Genomic DNA, 18,654 nt, shown 5'->3' with positions numbered 1-18,654 from the left:
TTATCCTTCTGACAAAAATCTAAATTATAACACAGGCTTCATTTAATACTCATGGAGCACTTACGTACTAGGTACTTTTCTAGCCACTTAGGGATATAGTAGTGCATAAAGCAGAAAATACTTCCCCTGGTGCAGTTCACAATGGGTCTACTGCATCAACTACAAAGTAAATAATGGCTGAGAAGTTCATAATGTTCTCTTCTGACGCTAATTTCTGATGTGAAAATGTTATCAAGTATAGTTAATAGGGATGATTTGAATTTAAGATGGATTTTTAAAACTGATACCACTTTGATGCATACTTTCAAGTGGCAGTGTAATGGAAAAATTATAAGCAGAGGCTTGGGAATGAACTATCTGGGTTTGATTTCTGGCTCTACCACTTATCAGCTCTGTTGATTTGGGGCAAGTTAACATCTCTGTGTCTCAGTTTCTTCACCTGTACAACTAGAGTTAAAAATATCCTATCCTGTGGGTGCTTGGGTGGCTCAGTTGGTTAAGTGTTCAACTTTGGCTCAGGTCATAATCTCATGATATTCATGAGTCCGAGCCCCACATAGGGCTTTGAGCTGAAAGCTCAGAGCCTGGAGCCTGCTTCAGATTCTGTGTCTCCCTCTCTCTCTGCCCCTCCCCTGCTCACACACTGTCTCTGTCAAAATAAACAAACATTAAAAAAAATTAAAAAAAAAATCCTACCCTCACAGAGTAGTTCTGAGGATTAAATGAGTTAATACACATTAAGTGCCTGTAACAGTGCCTGGCCAATGGTAAACTATTATTTGCTATTACTAAGTGGCTGGAAAACGAAATACTAAGCTCCATTATTTTTCTCTCAAAAAAGTTCTAAATCCCTATAAAAAATCTAATTACTAAATTCACTGAAGAGTTCATAGTCTGGTTCTTTTTTTCTGGTAACATGAGACTCTTGAACTTTTATAGTGAAAGTTAATAGTATTAAGAATACATTCACATTTAGGTGATGACAAGTAACTTAAAAAAGTTATCAATATATAATAGGATCTCAAGGAATAGAGTAAATGATGAAATGTTTGAAGAAATCCCTTAAAAAAGACCTTTTCTTTCTGAAAAATATACATGATCTCACTTACATGTGGAATCTACAAAAGTTGAATTCACAGAAGCAGAGAGTAGAGTGGTGGTTATGACCTAGGAGGTGGAGGAAATGGGGAGATACTGGCCAAAGAGTACAAAGTTTCAGTTATATAGAATGAATATATTCTAGAAATCTAATGTACAGCCCATGGTGTCTAAAGTTAGTAATACTGTTACTGTATATTGGAAATCTGTTAATAAAGTACATCTCAGGTGTTCTTGCCACCAAAAAACCAAATACAAAACAAAAAAAAACTACATGAGATGGGTATGTTAATTAGCTCAACTGCAGTAATCATTATCATTTCACTATGTGTATGTGTGTCAAAGCATCATGTTGCACGCCTTATCTGTAAACAATTGTTCTTTTAAGGAAGGCACAGGGAATTCTGGGGAGTGATAAATATTTATTATACTGATAGTGATTGATGATGGTTTTGTGTAAGCATGTTAAAATTTCTGAAAGTATAACATGTTAAATATATCCAATTTTTTTAAAAAAAAATTTTCTTTCTGATACAGAACATATATTATCTCAAATACCTAGCTGGAAATTTTCAACTTTGCCATAAAATGTTAAGGTCCCTACAGGTGAGAAGTTAATGGCGACCAGGAAAGATTCTTAGGGATAAGTGGGACAGGTATAGCAGTCACTAATCACATACATAGGTTTTTTTTTAAGATTCGCTGATTATCACAATGGACTTTAGGGGAAACTCAATCCTAAACTTTATCAAATAAGGTGGGCTTTTTAAAATGTAAAAATAAAAATGGATTTAGATTATTTACGGTACGCCTGGGTGGCTCAGTCGGTTGAGTGTCCAACTTGCGCTCAGGTCATGATCTCACAGTGTGTGGGTTCAAGCCCCACGTCAGGCTCTGGCCTGACAGCTCAGAGCCTGGAGCCTGCTTTGGATTCTGTGTCTCCCTCTCTCTCTTCCCCTCCCCCATTCATACTCTATCTCTCTGCCTCTCAAAAATAAACGTAAAAAAAAAAAATTTTTTTTAAAAAGAGATTATTTACTAAATAAGAGTAAAGAAAAGGGAAGAAAAATATTTCAACATAAAATTAATATATTGGAAAGTGTGATTTAAAAGTATTCATTATTGAAGTAAAACTTACTGAAATCACACAGTCAGCCACTGGTTTCTTCAAAGCATTTTCTGAAGTCTCTTTAAGTTTGGCCAACAGCATTCCAGTAACTTGCTCAATTGCAAAAGGTCTCTCTTCTTCTAGGTACCGCACCTAAAACCACAAGTTGAGATATTTATTAAGTCATTTATTCATCCAACATGTACATCTACTCTATACATGATGGATAAACAAAAGTGAAAAAAAGTAGTCTTTGCCCATGGAAGTTATATTCTGAAAAGATTATTCTAATATTACAACCTCTTATTTCTAAAGTTCAAGTGCCTTATACACATTATATTAAACAAATTGTTTTCAAAAATGTCTTCCTGTGTTAGATCCCCACCTCTCACAAAAGCAATTTTTATTCACTTTCCAAGCACATAATGAATAAGAAAAAGATCAAATAATCTTTCTTTTGAAAGTCAGAACTCTTCCTGGGCTTAAAATGAAAGCTTTCGTTTTATAATTTTAGGGAAAGGAAGGAAAAAGAAAATTTCTTATTAAAAAAAATAAAAGAGGGATGCCTGGGTGGCTCAGTTGGTTGAGCATCTGACTCAATTTCGGCTCAGGTCATCATGATCTCACAGTTTGTGAGTTTGAGCCCCATTGCTTGACTCTGCACTGACAGTGTGGAGCCTGCTTGGGATTTTTTTTTTTCTCTCTCTCTCTCTCTCTCTCTCTCAAAAGAAATAATTAAACTTAAAAAAAAAAAAAAGATAAAGTATGTATTATTCCAAAGTTTCTGGGAGTAAATAAATTAAATATTAGAAAATAAAATTAAATATTAGAGATATATATATGAAATTTTTACTATTTTTTTAGACCAAATAACTACTTCATCTTATACATAGGTTTAAGAGTAGGTTATATTTAAGCACACGAAAGGAAACTTTACAGTGCTTAACAAAGGAATACTGGAAGACGTACGGCTTTAAGTAATCAAACCCTTTAAAAATAATAATAAATTTATAAGCAATAAAAAGCTACCTTGGAACCCATATAATAACTACAGTTACAGAGGAAAAAACTGTCCTGTAACTTGTTTCCTCAGTGAACAAAATTTTACTCTATTAACACTAAACTCCAGGGGCGCCTGGGTGGCTCAGTTGGTTAAGCGGCCGACTTTGGCTCAGGTCATGATCTCGCAGTCTATGAGTTCTAGCCCCGCATCAGGCTCTGTGCTGACAGCTCAGAGCCTGGAGCCTGCTTCAGATTCTGTGTCTCCCTCTCTCTGACCCTCCCCTGTTCATGCTCTGTCTCTGTCTCAAAAATAAACGTTAAAAAAAAATATATAAAAACAAAACACTAAACTCAAAGAGTTACGAAGAGCTTCTCTCTCAAGTAGCACAATCTATGTGTAAGTGTTATATTTTGTGCCATATTCATCTGTATGAATTATGTGTCAGTACTTCACTCCATCTTATGGCTAAATAATATTCCATTGTATAGGTACATTTTCTTTATCCACTCAACAGCTGATGAACACTTGGGTTGTTCCCACTTTTTGGCTATTACAAATAATGCTATTGTGAATAATCATGTACAAGTTTTTGTGTGCACATATCATTCAATTCTCTGGTGTATACAACTAAGTGAAAATGCTGGGTCACATGGTAACTCTATGTGTTTTGAGGTATTTTGTTAGTTTTTGAAAAATCAACAGAAACATGTTTTGTTAACCAATCTATAACTTACTGTCTCGGGATGTAGAATTAAAAACCAAGAATCCATCTCTCACTTTGAAGAAGTTTGCTTTAATATAGCAATTAATATAGCTTTGGGGTCTATTTTTCTAAATCACTTATGCCTCTGCCTTTATCGCTTGAAATTGAAAACAGTACACCTCTAAAAGTTCTCCAAATAATGATCATTTTTTCTTGACAATAAAAGTACTGTTTGGATTTAAAAGGTTATCTAATTAGAATTTTTTTGCACTCACTAAAGATTACAACAAAAACTGTCTATACCTTGGTACGTGTGTACTGTGTCCAGATAAAAAAAGTTAAATTACAAATAGGAAATATTGTATTTGTTTTCTTGAATTTAAATGTTTGTACTCTGGGAATATAAAGCTTACCTTAACTCCTGCACTTCCATTAGGCATCTTCTGCAGCTCATAAGGAAGCCTGATCCTTTCAGTTTGCACAATGGGATCATCAAATGATCGCCCATGAAGCTTTTTGAAGCCATGAATTGTATTTCTTACATTCGTGACTATCTGTTGACAGTAAACACTTTTCTTTATCAATTACTTAATGAATGCAAAATGAACACTATGCCATACTTTTAAACCACCAATTCTACACATTTAAGTTTAGAATTACACACAATCATTCATTTATCTGCCTTCCAGCTACTAGTAAAATTATACAGTAAGAATGTATGCACCTTAGGGGTGCCTGGATGGCTCAGGTGGTTGAGCATCGGATTCTCTTGATTTTGGCTCAGGTCACAATCCCAGGGTTCTGCAATTGAGCCCTGCATTGGGCTCCTTAAGACTGTCTCTCCCTCTGCCCCTCTTCCCCGCTCATGCTCTCTCTCTCAAAAATAAAATAAAATTTTTAAAGAATGTATGCATCTTAACTATTGCCCCTCAAATTATCCTATCCTAGGAATGTAGACTCAAAATTAATGTTTTCAAAAAAGAAAGAACAAAAGTGTAAAGGTTTTCAAATAATACAGTGAAAATCAATCTACAACTCATCTCTATGGTTTCCCTCAACACTTTTGCTTTAAGTGAATTAGTACTTTTTATTTCCTTCCACTTTCATTACTGTGTTTTTATTGAAACTGTGTTCCTTATTGCACCATTTTTCTTTTCTTCTCTGTGAACTTTCTCATTGTTGAGAACTGCTCCAAGGCTAGTAAATTTAAACTTCTTTTATGGAGCATGATGCTAAATTAAAGTGTCTTAATTTGTAAATGGCTTATATTTTAGGAAAGTAATTTTTTCTTAACTAGAACATGTAGTGCAGACTATAGAATATTACTGAGATCCAGTTGTTGTCCTCTTAGTTAAAGCCAAATAGATCTTGCTCTTCAATTACGAGATAAATGCTACAGGGATGCTCAATTACCACATTGGTCTCTTTACAGGAATAACTTTAGTTTGCTTTCTTCAGAGACTCTGATATCAATCATACAACTTAGAAGATCAAACAGAATATGAAATGTAAACTTTAGTGAAGAAGTCATTTTGAAACAAACTCAACATTTGTTTACATACAGTATGAAAGTGGAAGAGAAGATAAACAGTTTCATATATAGGCCAATTAGAAGACAACCTTGACAAAATCTTAAGCAGAAATTCTTAGATAAAGGAGTTAATTACTCCTACAAAGTCATGAGGGAAAAAAGTCCCATTAAAGTTATTTTATGAGGAAAAAACCCATGTACACATTAAAATGTAAGAAGTAATTGTTAAGGGCTTTTGGTTTAGGGAAATAAAGTCCAAGGAAAATGAACCTGTAATAAGGAATATTAAAAGTAAATGTTCCACTTACAAACACTTCAGAAGCCTAGAAATATGAATACTTAAACTGATTCCATGTAAAGCAGCTACATTGGGTTACTCTGGAAATTAGTTCTTCCATCTTTCCTACCTTCTTTTTGCAGTAAGACATCACTTACTTATTGAAGTGTATATACTAGATAGGATACCACCTCATAGAAAAGTGACCATACAGGGAAAAAGTGGTGTCATAGGGTAGCAACATCCTAACTTCACAATTCTAAAAAGACTTTTGTTTCTTTTTAATAAAATTTAAGAAATATTTTGCAACCCCCAAAGCAAAATATATCTATTAAAATACAAAGACATCAAGGTCTGTCCAATTTCCCTTCCTCTTTTTTCACTCTTAACTACATAAAGTGGAAGCTTAATTACCAAGATTCCATTAATTCTTCCTGTAAGTCAAAACATCTACATTAACAATTTACCTGGCTCTTAGCTGCATTTCCAATGGCTCGAGTTCTCGATCCCAAAGATATACAGGCCCTAAATGGGAGAAAAACACAAAGTTTATTTTCAGTGTAGGTTTACGTTAATATGCCATTATTCTGCTTCTCCTTATGAAAAAATGAATTAAATGGATTAACATAATCATGTATATTCTAAAAATAGATTAATGAACATCAGAATTTTGCATATTTTTGTTTCATAAGTAATGGAACAGTGGTCAGAATAAAGGTTAGAATTTTCAGAATAAATGCTAATACCTGGGGATGCTATGTTGGCCCCCAAAATTATTTTTCAAATTCTACTGGTTATGACCTACTAAAAAAATTAACTGAGTTCACTAAGGCCAGGTTGAATGAATCTAAATCCAGGCTCTATAATCTTGTAGAAATTACCTAACCATTATTTGTCTCCGTTTCCCATCTGGAAGATAATGATGATAATAATACCTACTCACAGAGTTGTGTGAGGATTAAATGAATATAGACAATGCTTTGAACACTATCACTATTTTTTTATTACTGTATTTAGATATAATTCTAAGGCAAATGTAGAGCAATATTTTCATCAAAATATTATTTCATGTTAAAATTCAAGAAAGTGTTTCTATGATTTTAGTTGTAATTACAGGTAATTATTCACTCAACCAATAAATATTTAGAAGCACTGTGGTCATACTAGCTACCATCACTGCCGCTGGAGAATTTATAGTTTACTGAAAAAAAATCAACATATAGAACTGTGATACACTAACAAAAAAGAATAATTACTTCTATATGATTAGGCTTAGGAAAAGCAAGTAAAAGAGGTGATTTGTGAATTAAGATTTGAAAGACAAAACATTTTAATAGCCATCTGTCTTGTTCAAAAGGAAATTTCTGGTATGTAAGTATACATCTATTCTCAATATGATAACCAGAGTGACCCATTTAAAGACTAAGGTCATGAAATTTCCCTGCTGAAAATCCTCCAATGGTGTCTTGTCTCACAAAGCAAAAGCTTAAGTGTCCCCAACAGCCAATAAAGTCCTTTCTGGTCTGGTCCTTGGCTGCTCTACCCTGTAGCTTCAATCTAGGTACACTGGTCTCCTTGTTATTTCTAGAATAGGGCAAGCACACTTCTTCCTCAGGTCCTTTGTACATGCTGTCCTCTATTTCTGGAACACTTCTAAATACACCCATATGGCTTGCACTCACTCTCACTTTTTTCAGGTCTCTGCTCAAACATCAGCTTATAATTAACATCTTTCCTATCTTCTATAAATAACATTTTCTGCTCCTCCCAAACATATACATCTCCTCTGTTTACCCAATTTTATTTTCCTGCAAAATGTATCACCATCTGATACAATTTATTTACTGACTATATTGCCACATGATAGGGCATGAACTCCATGAGGGCAGATAATGCGTGCCCCATTCCCTTGATCTCCACTATCCAATATGGCAGCCATTAGCTATATGTGTGGCTAGTAAAGTTTAACCAAAATAAAAAATTCAGTTCCTCAAGATTATTCACATTTCAAGTGCTCAAACAGCGAACTTTCAAGGGCTTAACAGGCATAAGTGGCCGGTGGGTATACAGAGAACAGAATACACACAGAACAAAAAAGATGTACAGTAGAATACAAAGTTCTACTGTATAGTACTGGCTTTGATCATTATCTGGCAATATACTAAAGACACTTATTGAATGAATAGAAAGATGGCTCCTAAGGGTAATGCGTATTTAGAGACTAGGGGGAATACAACTTGGCAGTTTCATTTGACATTGTGATAGATACTTTCAGGATTAGATTATACAGGGCCTCAAATGACAGACTATAAATTTGAAATTTATTTCAGTAGGTAAAGGGAATTCATTAAAGTCTTCTGAACAATGAAGAGAACATTTCTTACCCATATGTAAGACAAAAAAAAAAAAAAAGAGGAAAAAAATCCCAGAACAGTGTTGTTGTTTTTTTAAACATTTATTTTTGAGACAGAGAGTATAAGCAGCGGAGGGACAGAAACACAAGAAGACACAGAATCCAAAGCAGGCTCCAGGCTATGAGCTGTCAGAACAGAGCCCAACATGGGGCTCAAACCCACGAACTGTGAGATCATGACCTGAGCCGAAGTCAGACGCTTAACCAACTGAGCCAGCCAGGCGCCCCCCAGTACAGTGTTTAAGGGTTGAACAATACACTGTTATATTGGGGACTACTGCATTTTAAAGGAGGGCAGTTAAGTTCATTTAGTTAATTTAACAGATTCTGGTTGAGTAATTATGCCTGGCACTCTTGTTAGAGGGGGAAAAATCGTGGTTTTGGCTCTTGGAACTTACAAGTGCTATAGACTCACAAATGAAAGTAAACTAGGTGCTACAACAGAAGGTATACATAGTGCTATAAGAGTACGTAACAGGGGTGCCTGTCTGGCTCAGTTGGTTAAATGTCTCTTAGTTTAGGCTCGGGTCGTGATCTCGAGGTTTGTGAGTTTGAGCTCTGCATCAGGCTCTGTGCTAACAGTGCAGAGCCTGCTTGGGATTCTCCCTCTCCCTCTCTCCCTCCCTCTGCTAGCACTGTCTCTGTCTCTCTCAAAATAAATGAACAAACTTAAAAAACAAAAAAACAGTAGGTAACAGAATTGACCTAGAGGAGGAGGATCAGGAAAGGCTTACCCAAGGAAATGATGAGATTTGGAGGAAGAGTAAATGATAAGGGGGTGGAAGTAAAGGAGATTTGGCAGAGATCATTTTGGCCACAGTGTGACCTGATGGGACAAAGGCTAGAAGTTACCAGTAATCTTTATTCAGGGTGATGGCAGTTGAGACAGGGGGAGAAGGAATTAAGAGATACTTAGGAGGTAAAACTCAAAGGACTTGGTGACAGACTGTATCTTCACTGTCCAATATGGTAGCCACCAGTCACATGTGATGTGACTGGTATGATTTGAAATGTACTTATTTTAGGTGCGAAAACATACTCTGGACCTTGAAGATATAATATTTAAAAAGGAATATAGGGGCACCTGGCTGGCTCAGTCGGTTAAGCATCCGACTTCGGCTCAGGTCATGATCTCACAGTTTGTGGGTTCTAGCTCTGTGTCAGGCTCTGTGCTGACAGCTCAGAGCCTGGAGCCTATTTCAAGTTCTTTGTCTCCCTCTCTCTCTGCCCCTCCCCTGTTCACGCTCTGTCTCTGTCTCAAAAATAAACAAACATTAAAAAAAAAATTAAAAAAAATAAAAAGGAATATAAAATATCTCATTGATTTTAAAATACGGAAATAAGACTCTGGATATATAGAATTAAATCAAATATATTAAAATTAATTTCACCTGTTATCTTTTTAATGTAACTACTAGAACATTTATGCATGTGGCTAACATTTTTACTGAACAGTGCCAAAACAGGTAAGAGCTCTGAAGAGGCAAGTATCAAGACTAATGTCTAGGTTTCTCATTTGGATACGAGGGTAGAGAGTGGTGCCATTTAAAAAAAATTTTTTTTTAATGTTATTTTTGAGAGAGAGAGAGAGAGAGAGAGAGAGAGAGAAAATGCAAGCGAGGAAGGGGCAGAAAGAGAGGGAGACAGAATCCAAAACAGGCTCCAGCCTCTGAGCCGTCAGCACAGAACCTGACATGGGGCTCGAACTCACAAACTGTGAGATCATGACCTGAGCCAAAGTTGTGGATGCCCAACTGACTCAGCCACCCAGGTGCCCCCAGAGGGTGCCATTTAATGAGCCAGAAAACACTGTGAGAAGAACAGGTTTGAGGATGGACCATCACGAGTGCTAATTTGGATATGCTGAGACTGAGGTACATTTGAGACATCCAAGCAAATCATCTTCCAAATAATTCAGTTCAACATAGTCCCCAACAGAAGAGATTTTGCATACCCAATATGGTTATCTATGTGGATGGTTGGCATTCCATCCTTCAGTTCATCAGAGAAAATATAGATTTGCCATCTCTTAGACTACTTTATTATAATCTGTCTTTCTCTCAATTCCATTATTTGGACACACTTATGAACATTTAAAATTTTTCAATACTAGGCTACCATCAGTTGAGTGTACCAAAAATCTTATTCAGTTGATTTTTAAGAACTTACCTTCTGTTAGAACACTAGTGTCAAATAACATTGATTCAACTATAATTTAGTAAGTGCTAGATTCTTTGAACTATGCTGCACACATACCACTTCACAGAAAAACTGAACAGTGAGTTTCCATTATTATTCTCTGAAGTTAAAAGACAACTTTAAAGTTGAAACAATTTAATGTTATAGCTTGAAAATACCCAGTTACCATATGCAGAAAACCTTCCTCACATAGCTAAAAGGCTTCAAATTCCTTCAATTTCTTTCAAAAAGATTTTTGAATGCAATCATTAAACAAATACTTGCTAAATATTTTCAGAAAAATACAAATACCTAGTATCTCTCAAAACTTTTACCTGACTTTACTAACACCAAGGGAAATAAACACATTATACCACACTTCAGCCTACATAAGTGTTTTTATAAAGTAGTTTCAAGAGTTTAATATTCAATAGTTTACCCAAATGTATACCGCAATAATTTATTTATATTATATTTTCTATGGTTTATTTCAACTCTTTAGAAATTCCATTTTATACCTAAAATCAAACAAAAAAATACAGGGTTTGCGATGCCCCTTAAATCTTTATTTTTTTTAATTTATTTTTTTAATGTTTGTTTATTTTTGAGACAGAGAGAAACAGAGCATGAACGGGGGAGGGTCAGATAGAGGGAGACACAGAATCTGAAGCAGGCTCCAGGCTCCGGAGCTGTCAGCACAGAGCCTGACGAGGGGCTCTAACTCCTGGACTGTGAGATCATGACCTGAGGGGAAGTCGGACGCTTAACTGACTGAGCCACCCAGGCACCGTGCCCCTTAAATCTTTAATTTCCAATGTGATATTGCCACCCTAGCGGTAGTCCCAGATTCTCAGAGAATGCCAAAAATTCTAAACAAACAATGTCTAAATGTCCTATGTCACTAAATGTCCTATGTCACTTTCAACAAAGGAGGGGTATAAAAACCAAATGACAGGTGTTACTTTAAGAAAGCTGTATTTGTATCTTCCCTTAAAACTAAAGATTAACTTTCTTTCTCTCTTATAAAGTCTATTTTTATAAGGCCAAACCAATCAGGTTGGAGAAAACACATACTGTCAACAGACTATGAGACTTCTCATTCTCACCTAAGAGGTCCATACTCTTTAAATTTGTTTACTTCTTTGTCAATCTCCACTAAGAATTCAAAGCCTCTTGATTTTACCACTTTGATTTAAAAAATAGCCCTATTTAAAAAATTTTCAGCTTTCCCTTGCCAATTTCCCTAAGATCACAATTATTATCAAGCACATGCTAAGAAAACAATGGCTGAATTGATGATATGAGAGGGCAATCAACTGGTTTAAATCAGGAGCTCCTGAGATGGCAGTAGCACCCTTCCCCCATCCCCCCAACTCCTCACTCCCAGACAGACAACCAAAAATGCATCTTTAGATATTGTCAGATGTACCCTAAGAGGCAAAATCTCCAACTGAGAACCACTGCTTTATAGCATCATTTTCCAAATACTGTTCTGTGGAATATAATTCCTTGGAGGTTCAAATAAATTGAGGAAAACATTCTTTCCTTGGAATGTTTCAATGCCTATAAACAAATTAACAGATCTGAGAAGTTTTGCTGTAAAGAAAACATCTGGTTATTATTTCCCAAGGTTAACTATCTGGAAAAAAAAAAACTGCCCTAGAAGGAAGTGGGGGAGGAATGTTCTCAAAAGAACTTATGGTTGCCATTTGCTTTCTAGCTTGTTACTTAGAAAAATAAGACTCCTAGGCATATATGATTTAGTAATAACAAAAACTTTCCAGTCTTTCAATATGGTCAACGGATAAAAAATTTTTAACATATAAAAAATAAAAATTTAATTCCAAATGCTTTTAGTATATGTGCCTAGTTCATAAATAAATTGGTTCACAACTTGAAACTATTAACAGAAATCACATGAACACTTACAGTTGACTCTTGAACAATGAGGGAGTTAGGGGTGCTGAATCACTGCACAGTTGAAAATCCATGTATAATTTTTGACTCCCCACTTAACTACTAATAACCTACTGCCTTAGTGGTAACAACTGATTAACACATATTGTGTGTTATATGTATTAAACACTGTATTCTTACATTAAGCTAGAGAAAAAGAAATATTAAGAAAATTATAGGAAAGAAAAATATATTCATGGTAGTGTACTGTATTTGTCAAAAAAAGTCCACATTAAGTGGGGACGTGCACAGTTCAAACCCATATTGTTCACGGGTCAACTATACATAGGAAGACATATTTAAAAAGCTAATTAGTCATATTAAATAAGATATATTTAACTGAAAAGCTGATTATCTTAAAATTCAACAGGTCAAATTCTAAATAGCAATGCACAATAATTTTAAAGTTCTTTCAATTACGAATGCCTAGACAAGGGATTTGCAAATTATCATTTGCCACCTGTTTTTGTAAACAAAGCTTTATCAGAACACAGCTATGCTGATTAATCTGTATTGTAGTGACCACATACATACTAAAGACTACCAATAGCATGTTATTTGTACTTATCATTCCTTGCCTTCTAGAAACTTTTCAGAATATCTCACCCACAAATTCAAGGCAATAACTAGAGACTCATTTTATCATAGAAAATATTCATAATAAAAAATTTTACAGTCCTAGCTTTGGCCATGCTAATGTATGAGCCATCTGCCTTTCCACTTCTCTCAGCACAATTAAAAACAAAAAAGGCAAGGTATTCATTGAATTTTTGTTTTTGTCAACACCAAAATAACAATTTGAAATGTCCACTAATGTAGTGCATCAATGGAATGCTGTACAGCCATTTAAATAAATTAGGTCAGAATAGCTAAAATCAACAACACAAGAAACAATAGGTGTTGGAGAGGATGTGGAGAAAGGGGACCCCTCTTGCATTGTTGGTGGGAATGCAAACTGGTGCAGCCACTCTGAAAAACTGTATGGAGGTTCTTCAAAAAGTTAAAAATAGAACTTCCCTATGACCCAGCAATTGCACTAGCAGGTATTTACCCAAAGGAGCTAGAGAGTATTATGTTAAGCAAGTCAGTCAGAGAAAGACAAATACCGTTATGATTTCACTCATATGTGGAATTTAAGAAACAAAACAAATGAGCATAAGAGAAAAAAAAGAGGCAAACCAAGAAACAGATTCTTAACTACAAAGAAGAAACCGATGGGTTACCAGAGGGGAGGTGGGTGGGGGGATGGATTAAATAGATGATGGGGATTAAGAGTTGTGATGAGCACTGGGTGTTGCATGGAAATGCTGAATCACTGAATTGTACACCTGAAACTAATATTACACTGTACATTAACTGGAAATTTAATAAGAACTTTCTTATAAAAATTTTTTTAAATGAGGTAAATTAGACCCAAATGCACAAGTTTGAGATGTCCACACTATATTCTGAAAAAAATATTGCAAAATATTATGTAATTCTACTTTTGTTAAAAACAAATAGAAAAACATCCCAGTTATGTATGCATATTCATACATTTGTAATAAACCTAGAAACGTACACACTGAAGTTTACTAGGTGGTTGGGAAAAGACAAAGGAAATTTACTTTCTGGTTTGCATTTAAAATATTTTTAATCAAAGTTAACATAAGCTCATAGTAAAACATACAAAGCCAATTCATATGGTACAAAGAGTATTTAAATAAAATGTAAAAGCCTCCCCTCCCTCCCAATCCCCAACAACTGCTATCATCATAAAAAGTCCTCCTACCCAACTATCTACCATTAACCTCTGGAGTTTGGCATTTCCTACGTATAAAACTGTTTATTTTTAATACCCCAAAGTAAATGATTTCTACGTGTGTACATTGAAAAGGACGCCTCAATGTAACATATAAGTAACATATTGCTACATTTTCAGATTATTCATACACTGATAAAGGGAAATAGGGAAAAAGGAAGACAGAAAACCAAAAAACAAAATACGAACTCTGATCATACAGAATTTATATAAACTACACTTAACAAAAATCTCTTGAAATAGTTTCACTTTTCCTTATTGTAAAATAGGTTCATAAAAATTCAAAACATTATAGTCTATGTATTAAAAGCACATCTTCCTTAATTCTACTCACAAGAAATATGCATTGTTTGTAGTTTATTGTCTTCTGTACTGCTTTCCCCCATATGCTTGTACTAACATATTTTGTGTTGTATAATTTTATGAATTTTTTAAACGAAATAAGATTTTTTACATGTTCTTAAAATAACTTAAAAGCCTATTAAAGCATTTTAAAACAGTATTTCTTAGAAACTAGCCAAAAATTGATGAATTTATTGATATTAGAGCAAAGATGCTTCTCAGCCAAATAATGTGCTCATTATTCCTCATTATGTTAATATGGATATACAATCCTTATGCCAATGGATAATGGAGGACACTGAGGTTCTGGGGTCAAAGAGGCCTGAAACTGAATCCATTCCATTGCTTACAAGTTCTTGGCAAAACATTTAAGTTTGCTTTAGGCTTCTTATGAAGGAGGAAAAAAAAAAAAAAAAAGCTAGTATTACCAAACTCAGAGAATTGATGTAGCATGTATAACAATGGAAGCCCAATGCTTGGCACATGGCAATCACTATTATCAAGTGATTTAGCTGATTACGTGCTTTAATCTAATAGTGAATGAAGATTCTTGGCTGCAGTTTTCTTTTCCCCTGTAAGAAACTAATCACTTTGATATAATTAAGCCTGGGACAGAAATTCCAATCCCCACATCTATATGCTTAATTGAATAATACAAACTTATCTAAAAATGTGCATACTCAGTAATCATACTTCTAAGAATCTGAAGGAATTAAAGGTTAAAAAATTTAGTTCCAAAATAGCTACTGCAGTATGGCTTATTAAAAAATGTCCTCAATGTCCAAAAAGGGATGGATTAAAGAAATGATTATACAAACACTGAAACTAATGGTATAGAAATATGTTTTACATAGAAAGAGGTTACCCAACAGGCTATAAAGTATAATCTATCCTTGAAACACAGAGAAAATACTCTAAGTTTTATTTCTGGATGGAGGAATTACAATTCTTACTTTCGTCTTTTAATGTGCCTGTACTTCTTTTATTTTTTAATTTTTTTTTAATGTTTATTTATTTTTGAGAGACAGACAGAGTGCGAGCAGGGCAGGGGCAGAGAGAGGAGACACAGAAAACAAAGCAGGCTCCAGGCTCTGAGCTGTCAGCACAGAGCCCAATGTGGGGCTCAAACCCATGGACTGTGAAATCATGACCTAAGCAGAAGTCGAAAGCTTAACCGACTGAGCCACCCAGGCGCCCCATAATGTGCCTGTATTTCTACAATGAACATGTACTATTATGTGTACTTGTTTTAAATAAGAAAATGTTCTGAAATTAATTTTTTCCTCTAACTTATGCATGTTAATTTCCTTCTCCCTCTTCAGTTTATGCACAAGAGGAGAAGAGCAGCAAGTACAAGCATTCCACCTTTACAGAAGGGGAATCTGAAGAACAGGTTAAATTACTTGTTCTTGGTCCCTTAATTGTAGGCCAAAACTTAATTATCTTTTCCATTAAACCGTCCTTCTTGGTTTATACACGGGAGCTTCCCATGTATACATACATAATCAAGTCTGTTAATGAAACGAACGTAAAAAAGTATAAATGCCAAAACCAACTAACTTAAATGGAACACTTCCTTCTTCTTTCTGCAAGAAATTCTTTCCTTTCCTCTTTCTGGAAATACCTATGTCTCACTACCTTGGTGTCAGCAACTGGAATATAGAAAAAAAAAGTTTCTGAAGAGCTAGTTTATATGTATCGTTACATACTGTAGCGTTTCAGAAAAGTTACAGGTTATCTAATAGCTATGCTTTTTGCAAGATAAGTATTCAATAAAGTCCAGGTATCTGGAAAAGCTATGTTTTCACTCAATAATTTAAGCTCCACAGTAAATACAGTGTAAAAACAAACTACAGTGATGTATTAGTTCAGCAACAAAAGATCCTGAATAACAGTACACAGCCATGAAAAAGGAGGACAGAGTTGCTGATGCAAGCTAAGAATACAAAACTTCCACCTGACCGATTTTCTCATTTGGATTTGGTTCATTCTAGATATTAGTAGTGGCTCTTACACACAGATCAGAAATATCATATTAAATCTCAGCCACACAGAATTAGCCAATGTGCTTAAGAATAGTAGTAAAGAGACTTCTAGAACATGAAAATGAGCACCCTAATTTTTAAAGAACACCCTGTCTGTTAAGTCTGGCCAGGTTCTTTAGAGGGTCATGGACTCACTACTAAGACATCTGAACCCGGAAATACAGTACGTCTTACAGTTCCAGTTTCTGATCTTTTAGGATAAGGCTTTAAGGATTAGGGGAATTTTCATCCTACCCGTCACTTTTTTTCCACGGGCTAAGTCCCTGAAGCCAGAGACTGTCCCCATTAAACCTCTACTCTGCTGAAAGAGGACAGTGGAATTTACTGGTTCTTTTCTGGCAGCCTGTATCTGTTGTGGTGCTAAACAAGATCTGGCAGACATGAAGTCATAAATGAGTTCACAATTACTGTCTCAGCCTCTCATTGTGCATAAAGGTTGGAAAAAGATGTAAAATGAAGCAAGCATTGCAACAGTACTATGCTCATATTTGAGAATTTAAACATGCAAATTTTACATGGATGTACATGCACAGAATATAATAAATGTATCTAGAATAAGATGGTATAAAACCCTTTGGAATATTCTTGAAAGAAACCAAAGCACACACTGCTTCAAGTAAGCTACTCTTCAACATCTCCTTGACATTTTTTAATTATTCATAAAAGTATAGTAATTTTATCATTTTAAAGGGTTAGTTTAACACTGATCTTAAGATTAGTCTTATATTTACATAAATATTACATTTTGGAGAGTCTAATTAATATTTACTTCTCCACAGAAAGTAAGATATGAACAGTTGGTTTGTTCATAAAACTACGGGAAACAGGAGCCAACAATAAAAGGCTAGTTTTTCATATTCCTGTCTTAATTATTCTTTGTCTAATTATCCTTTGCCAACAAACTTCGCAGAAGAGAGAAACAATGGAACATGTGGAAACATGTTTCCGTGACATAATGCCACTCCTAAGTCTTTCATCAACTGTTCATAAAAGAATCACTCCACAGTCATGTTTATACAGGACAGCCTCCTGATCCTTCTACGATTCATTCTGCACAAATACGCTTTTGATAGGTTCTAGCTGCACCGCTTTCCATTAACAGACTAACATTACCAACACAGGAGGCCAACAACTCCCATCCCTCACTCCCTCGCTATTAATGCATCATTAACAATACGCCACTGGAAATCGGCTCGATTACCCCGAATTTTCAAGGGCATTGGGGGAAAACGCCGCACACCTTAACAACTTCTCATAAATAAATAAATAAATGCCAGATGACGCTGCAACTCATCTTTCTGATGTGTGCAGTCTAAGTTTTTATTTCTTACTTTTCTGAAAGCTGTCACGCAGAAAGACACGGGGAAAGGAGAAAGGGCAGAATGAACGAAGAATTCTTTACTCAGCTAATGGGAATTGCCCGCCCGCAGCCGATAATCTCAGGCAAACCCCACTAAAGGTAACCAGACATCTTTTCAGAAATTCGTTCAGGATATCGAGATGGTTCCGCACCAACCCCCCAAAACTAAGCAGGCCTGGGGAACAGAGGTGGGGAAGGGGTAATGGGGGCGTGTGTGGTTACAGAATGGTGATTTGAGAACTATGCGAGTTAAGACCCTTGTCCTTGAAGGAAAAGCAGGTTTGCAGTCCGACTCCCACCTGGGCCCGCCAACCTGCGGTCTCTAGAGATTGCAGTTGATGGGCTGCACCTGTCATCACAAGGTTCGGCGCGCATCAGAAGAAACCAGCAGGCAGGACCACGTCGTAGGGTCTGGAGTAAACGTTTGTTAGGGCTGGGGTTATGATCAAGCCAAGACACTTACGGGGTACACCTGTCGCTGTACTCATTGGCGATGGTCTCGATGCCGCCACTCCTTGCTACAGCGATGTAGCAGTTGAGAAAGCCGAGGTCAATGCCAACCACAGACATCCCGCCTCCTAATCGTCGGGGTGCTTGTGCTGAAGCCTCTTGTGCGGGAACAGCGTCCTCTTCTGAGCTCCTGCTCCAGGAATTGGGACTCCTAAGAGAAGCAAAGGAAAAACAACCCGAAGTCGCTACGCATTAAATCTAGGACAGTGCGTCGGGGAGCAGCGGCGGAGATGAAGGCCTCCCTGGCCGCTGCCTCCGCCGCCTAGATCTCTCTCCACTGCGGTTCGGCCGCCTCCAACCGGCAGTTACATACGTCTGCGCCTGCGCGC

General features: G+C 36.0%; 1 protein-coding gene across 1 annotated transcript in view; it reads right to left on the bottom strand.

Annotated features, from left to right (window-relative positions):
* Positions 1–18,654, bottom strand: part of HSPA4L (heat shock protein family A (Hsp70) member 4 like) — a 54,057-nt gene extending 35,403 nt beyond the window's left edge. The window contains exons 1-4 of the mRNA XM_047091277.1: positions 18,279–18,654; positions 6,188–6,245; positions 4,326–4,466; positions 2,237–2,359 (exon numbers count right to left, since the gene is read on the bottom strand). Coding sequence (XP_046947233.1) covers positions 2,237–2,359; positions 4,326–4,466; positions 6,188–6,245; positions 18,279–18,385 — 429 coding nt within the window. The 5' untranslated portion in view covers positions 18,386–18,654. The remainder of the gene's footprint in view (positions 1–2,236; positions 2,360–4,325; positions 4,467–6,187; positions 6,246–18,278) is intronic.

This window comes from Lynx rufus, unplaced genomic scaffold, assembly GCF_022079265.1.
Source record: "Lynx rufus isolate CCGP_SWC_20201006 ecotype Redwood Valley unplaced genomic scaffold, mLynRuf1.p SCAF_3, whole genome shotgun sequence".
NCBI classification, from domain to species: domain Eukaryota; kingdom Metazoa; phylum Chordata; class Mammalia; order Carnivora; family Felidae; genus Lynx; species Lynx rufus.
The sequence above is the reverse complement of the archived record's forward strand: the minus strand, read 5'-3'. Positions and strand labels throughout refer to the sequence as shown.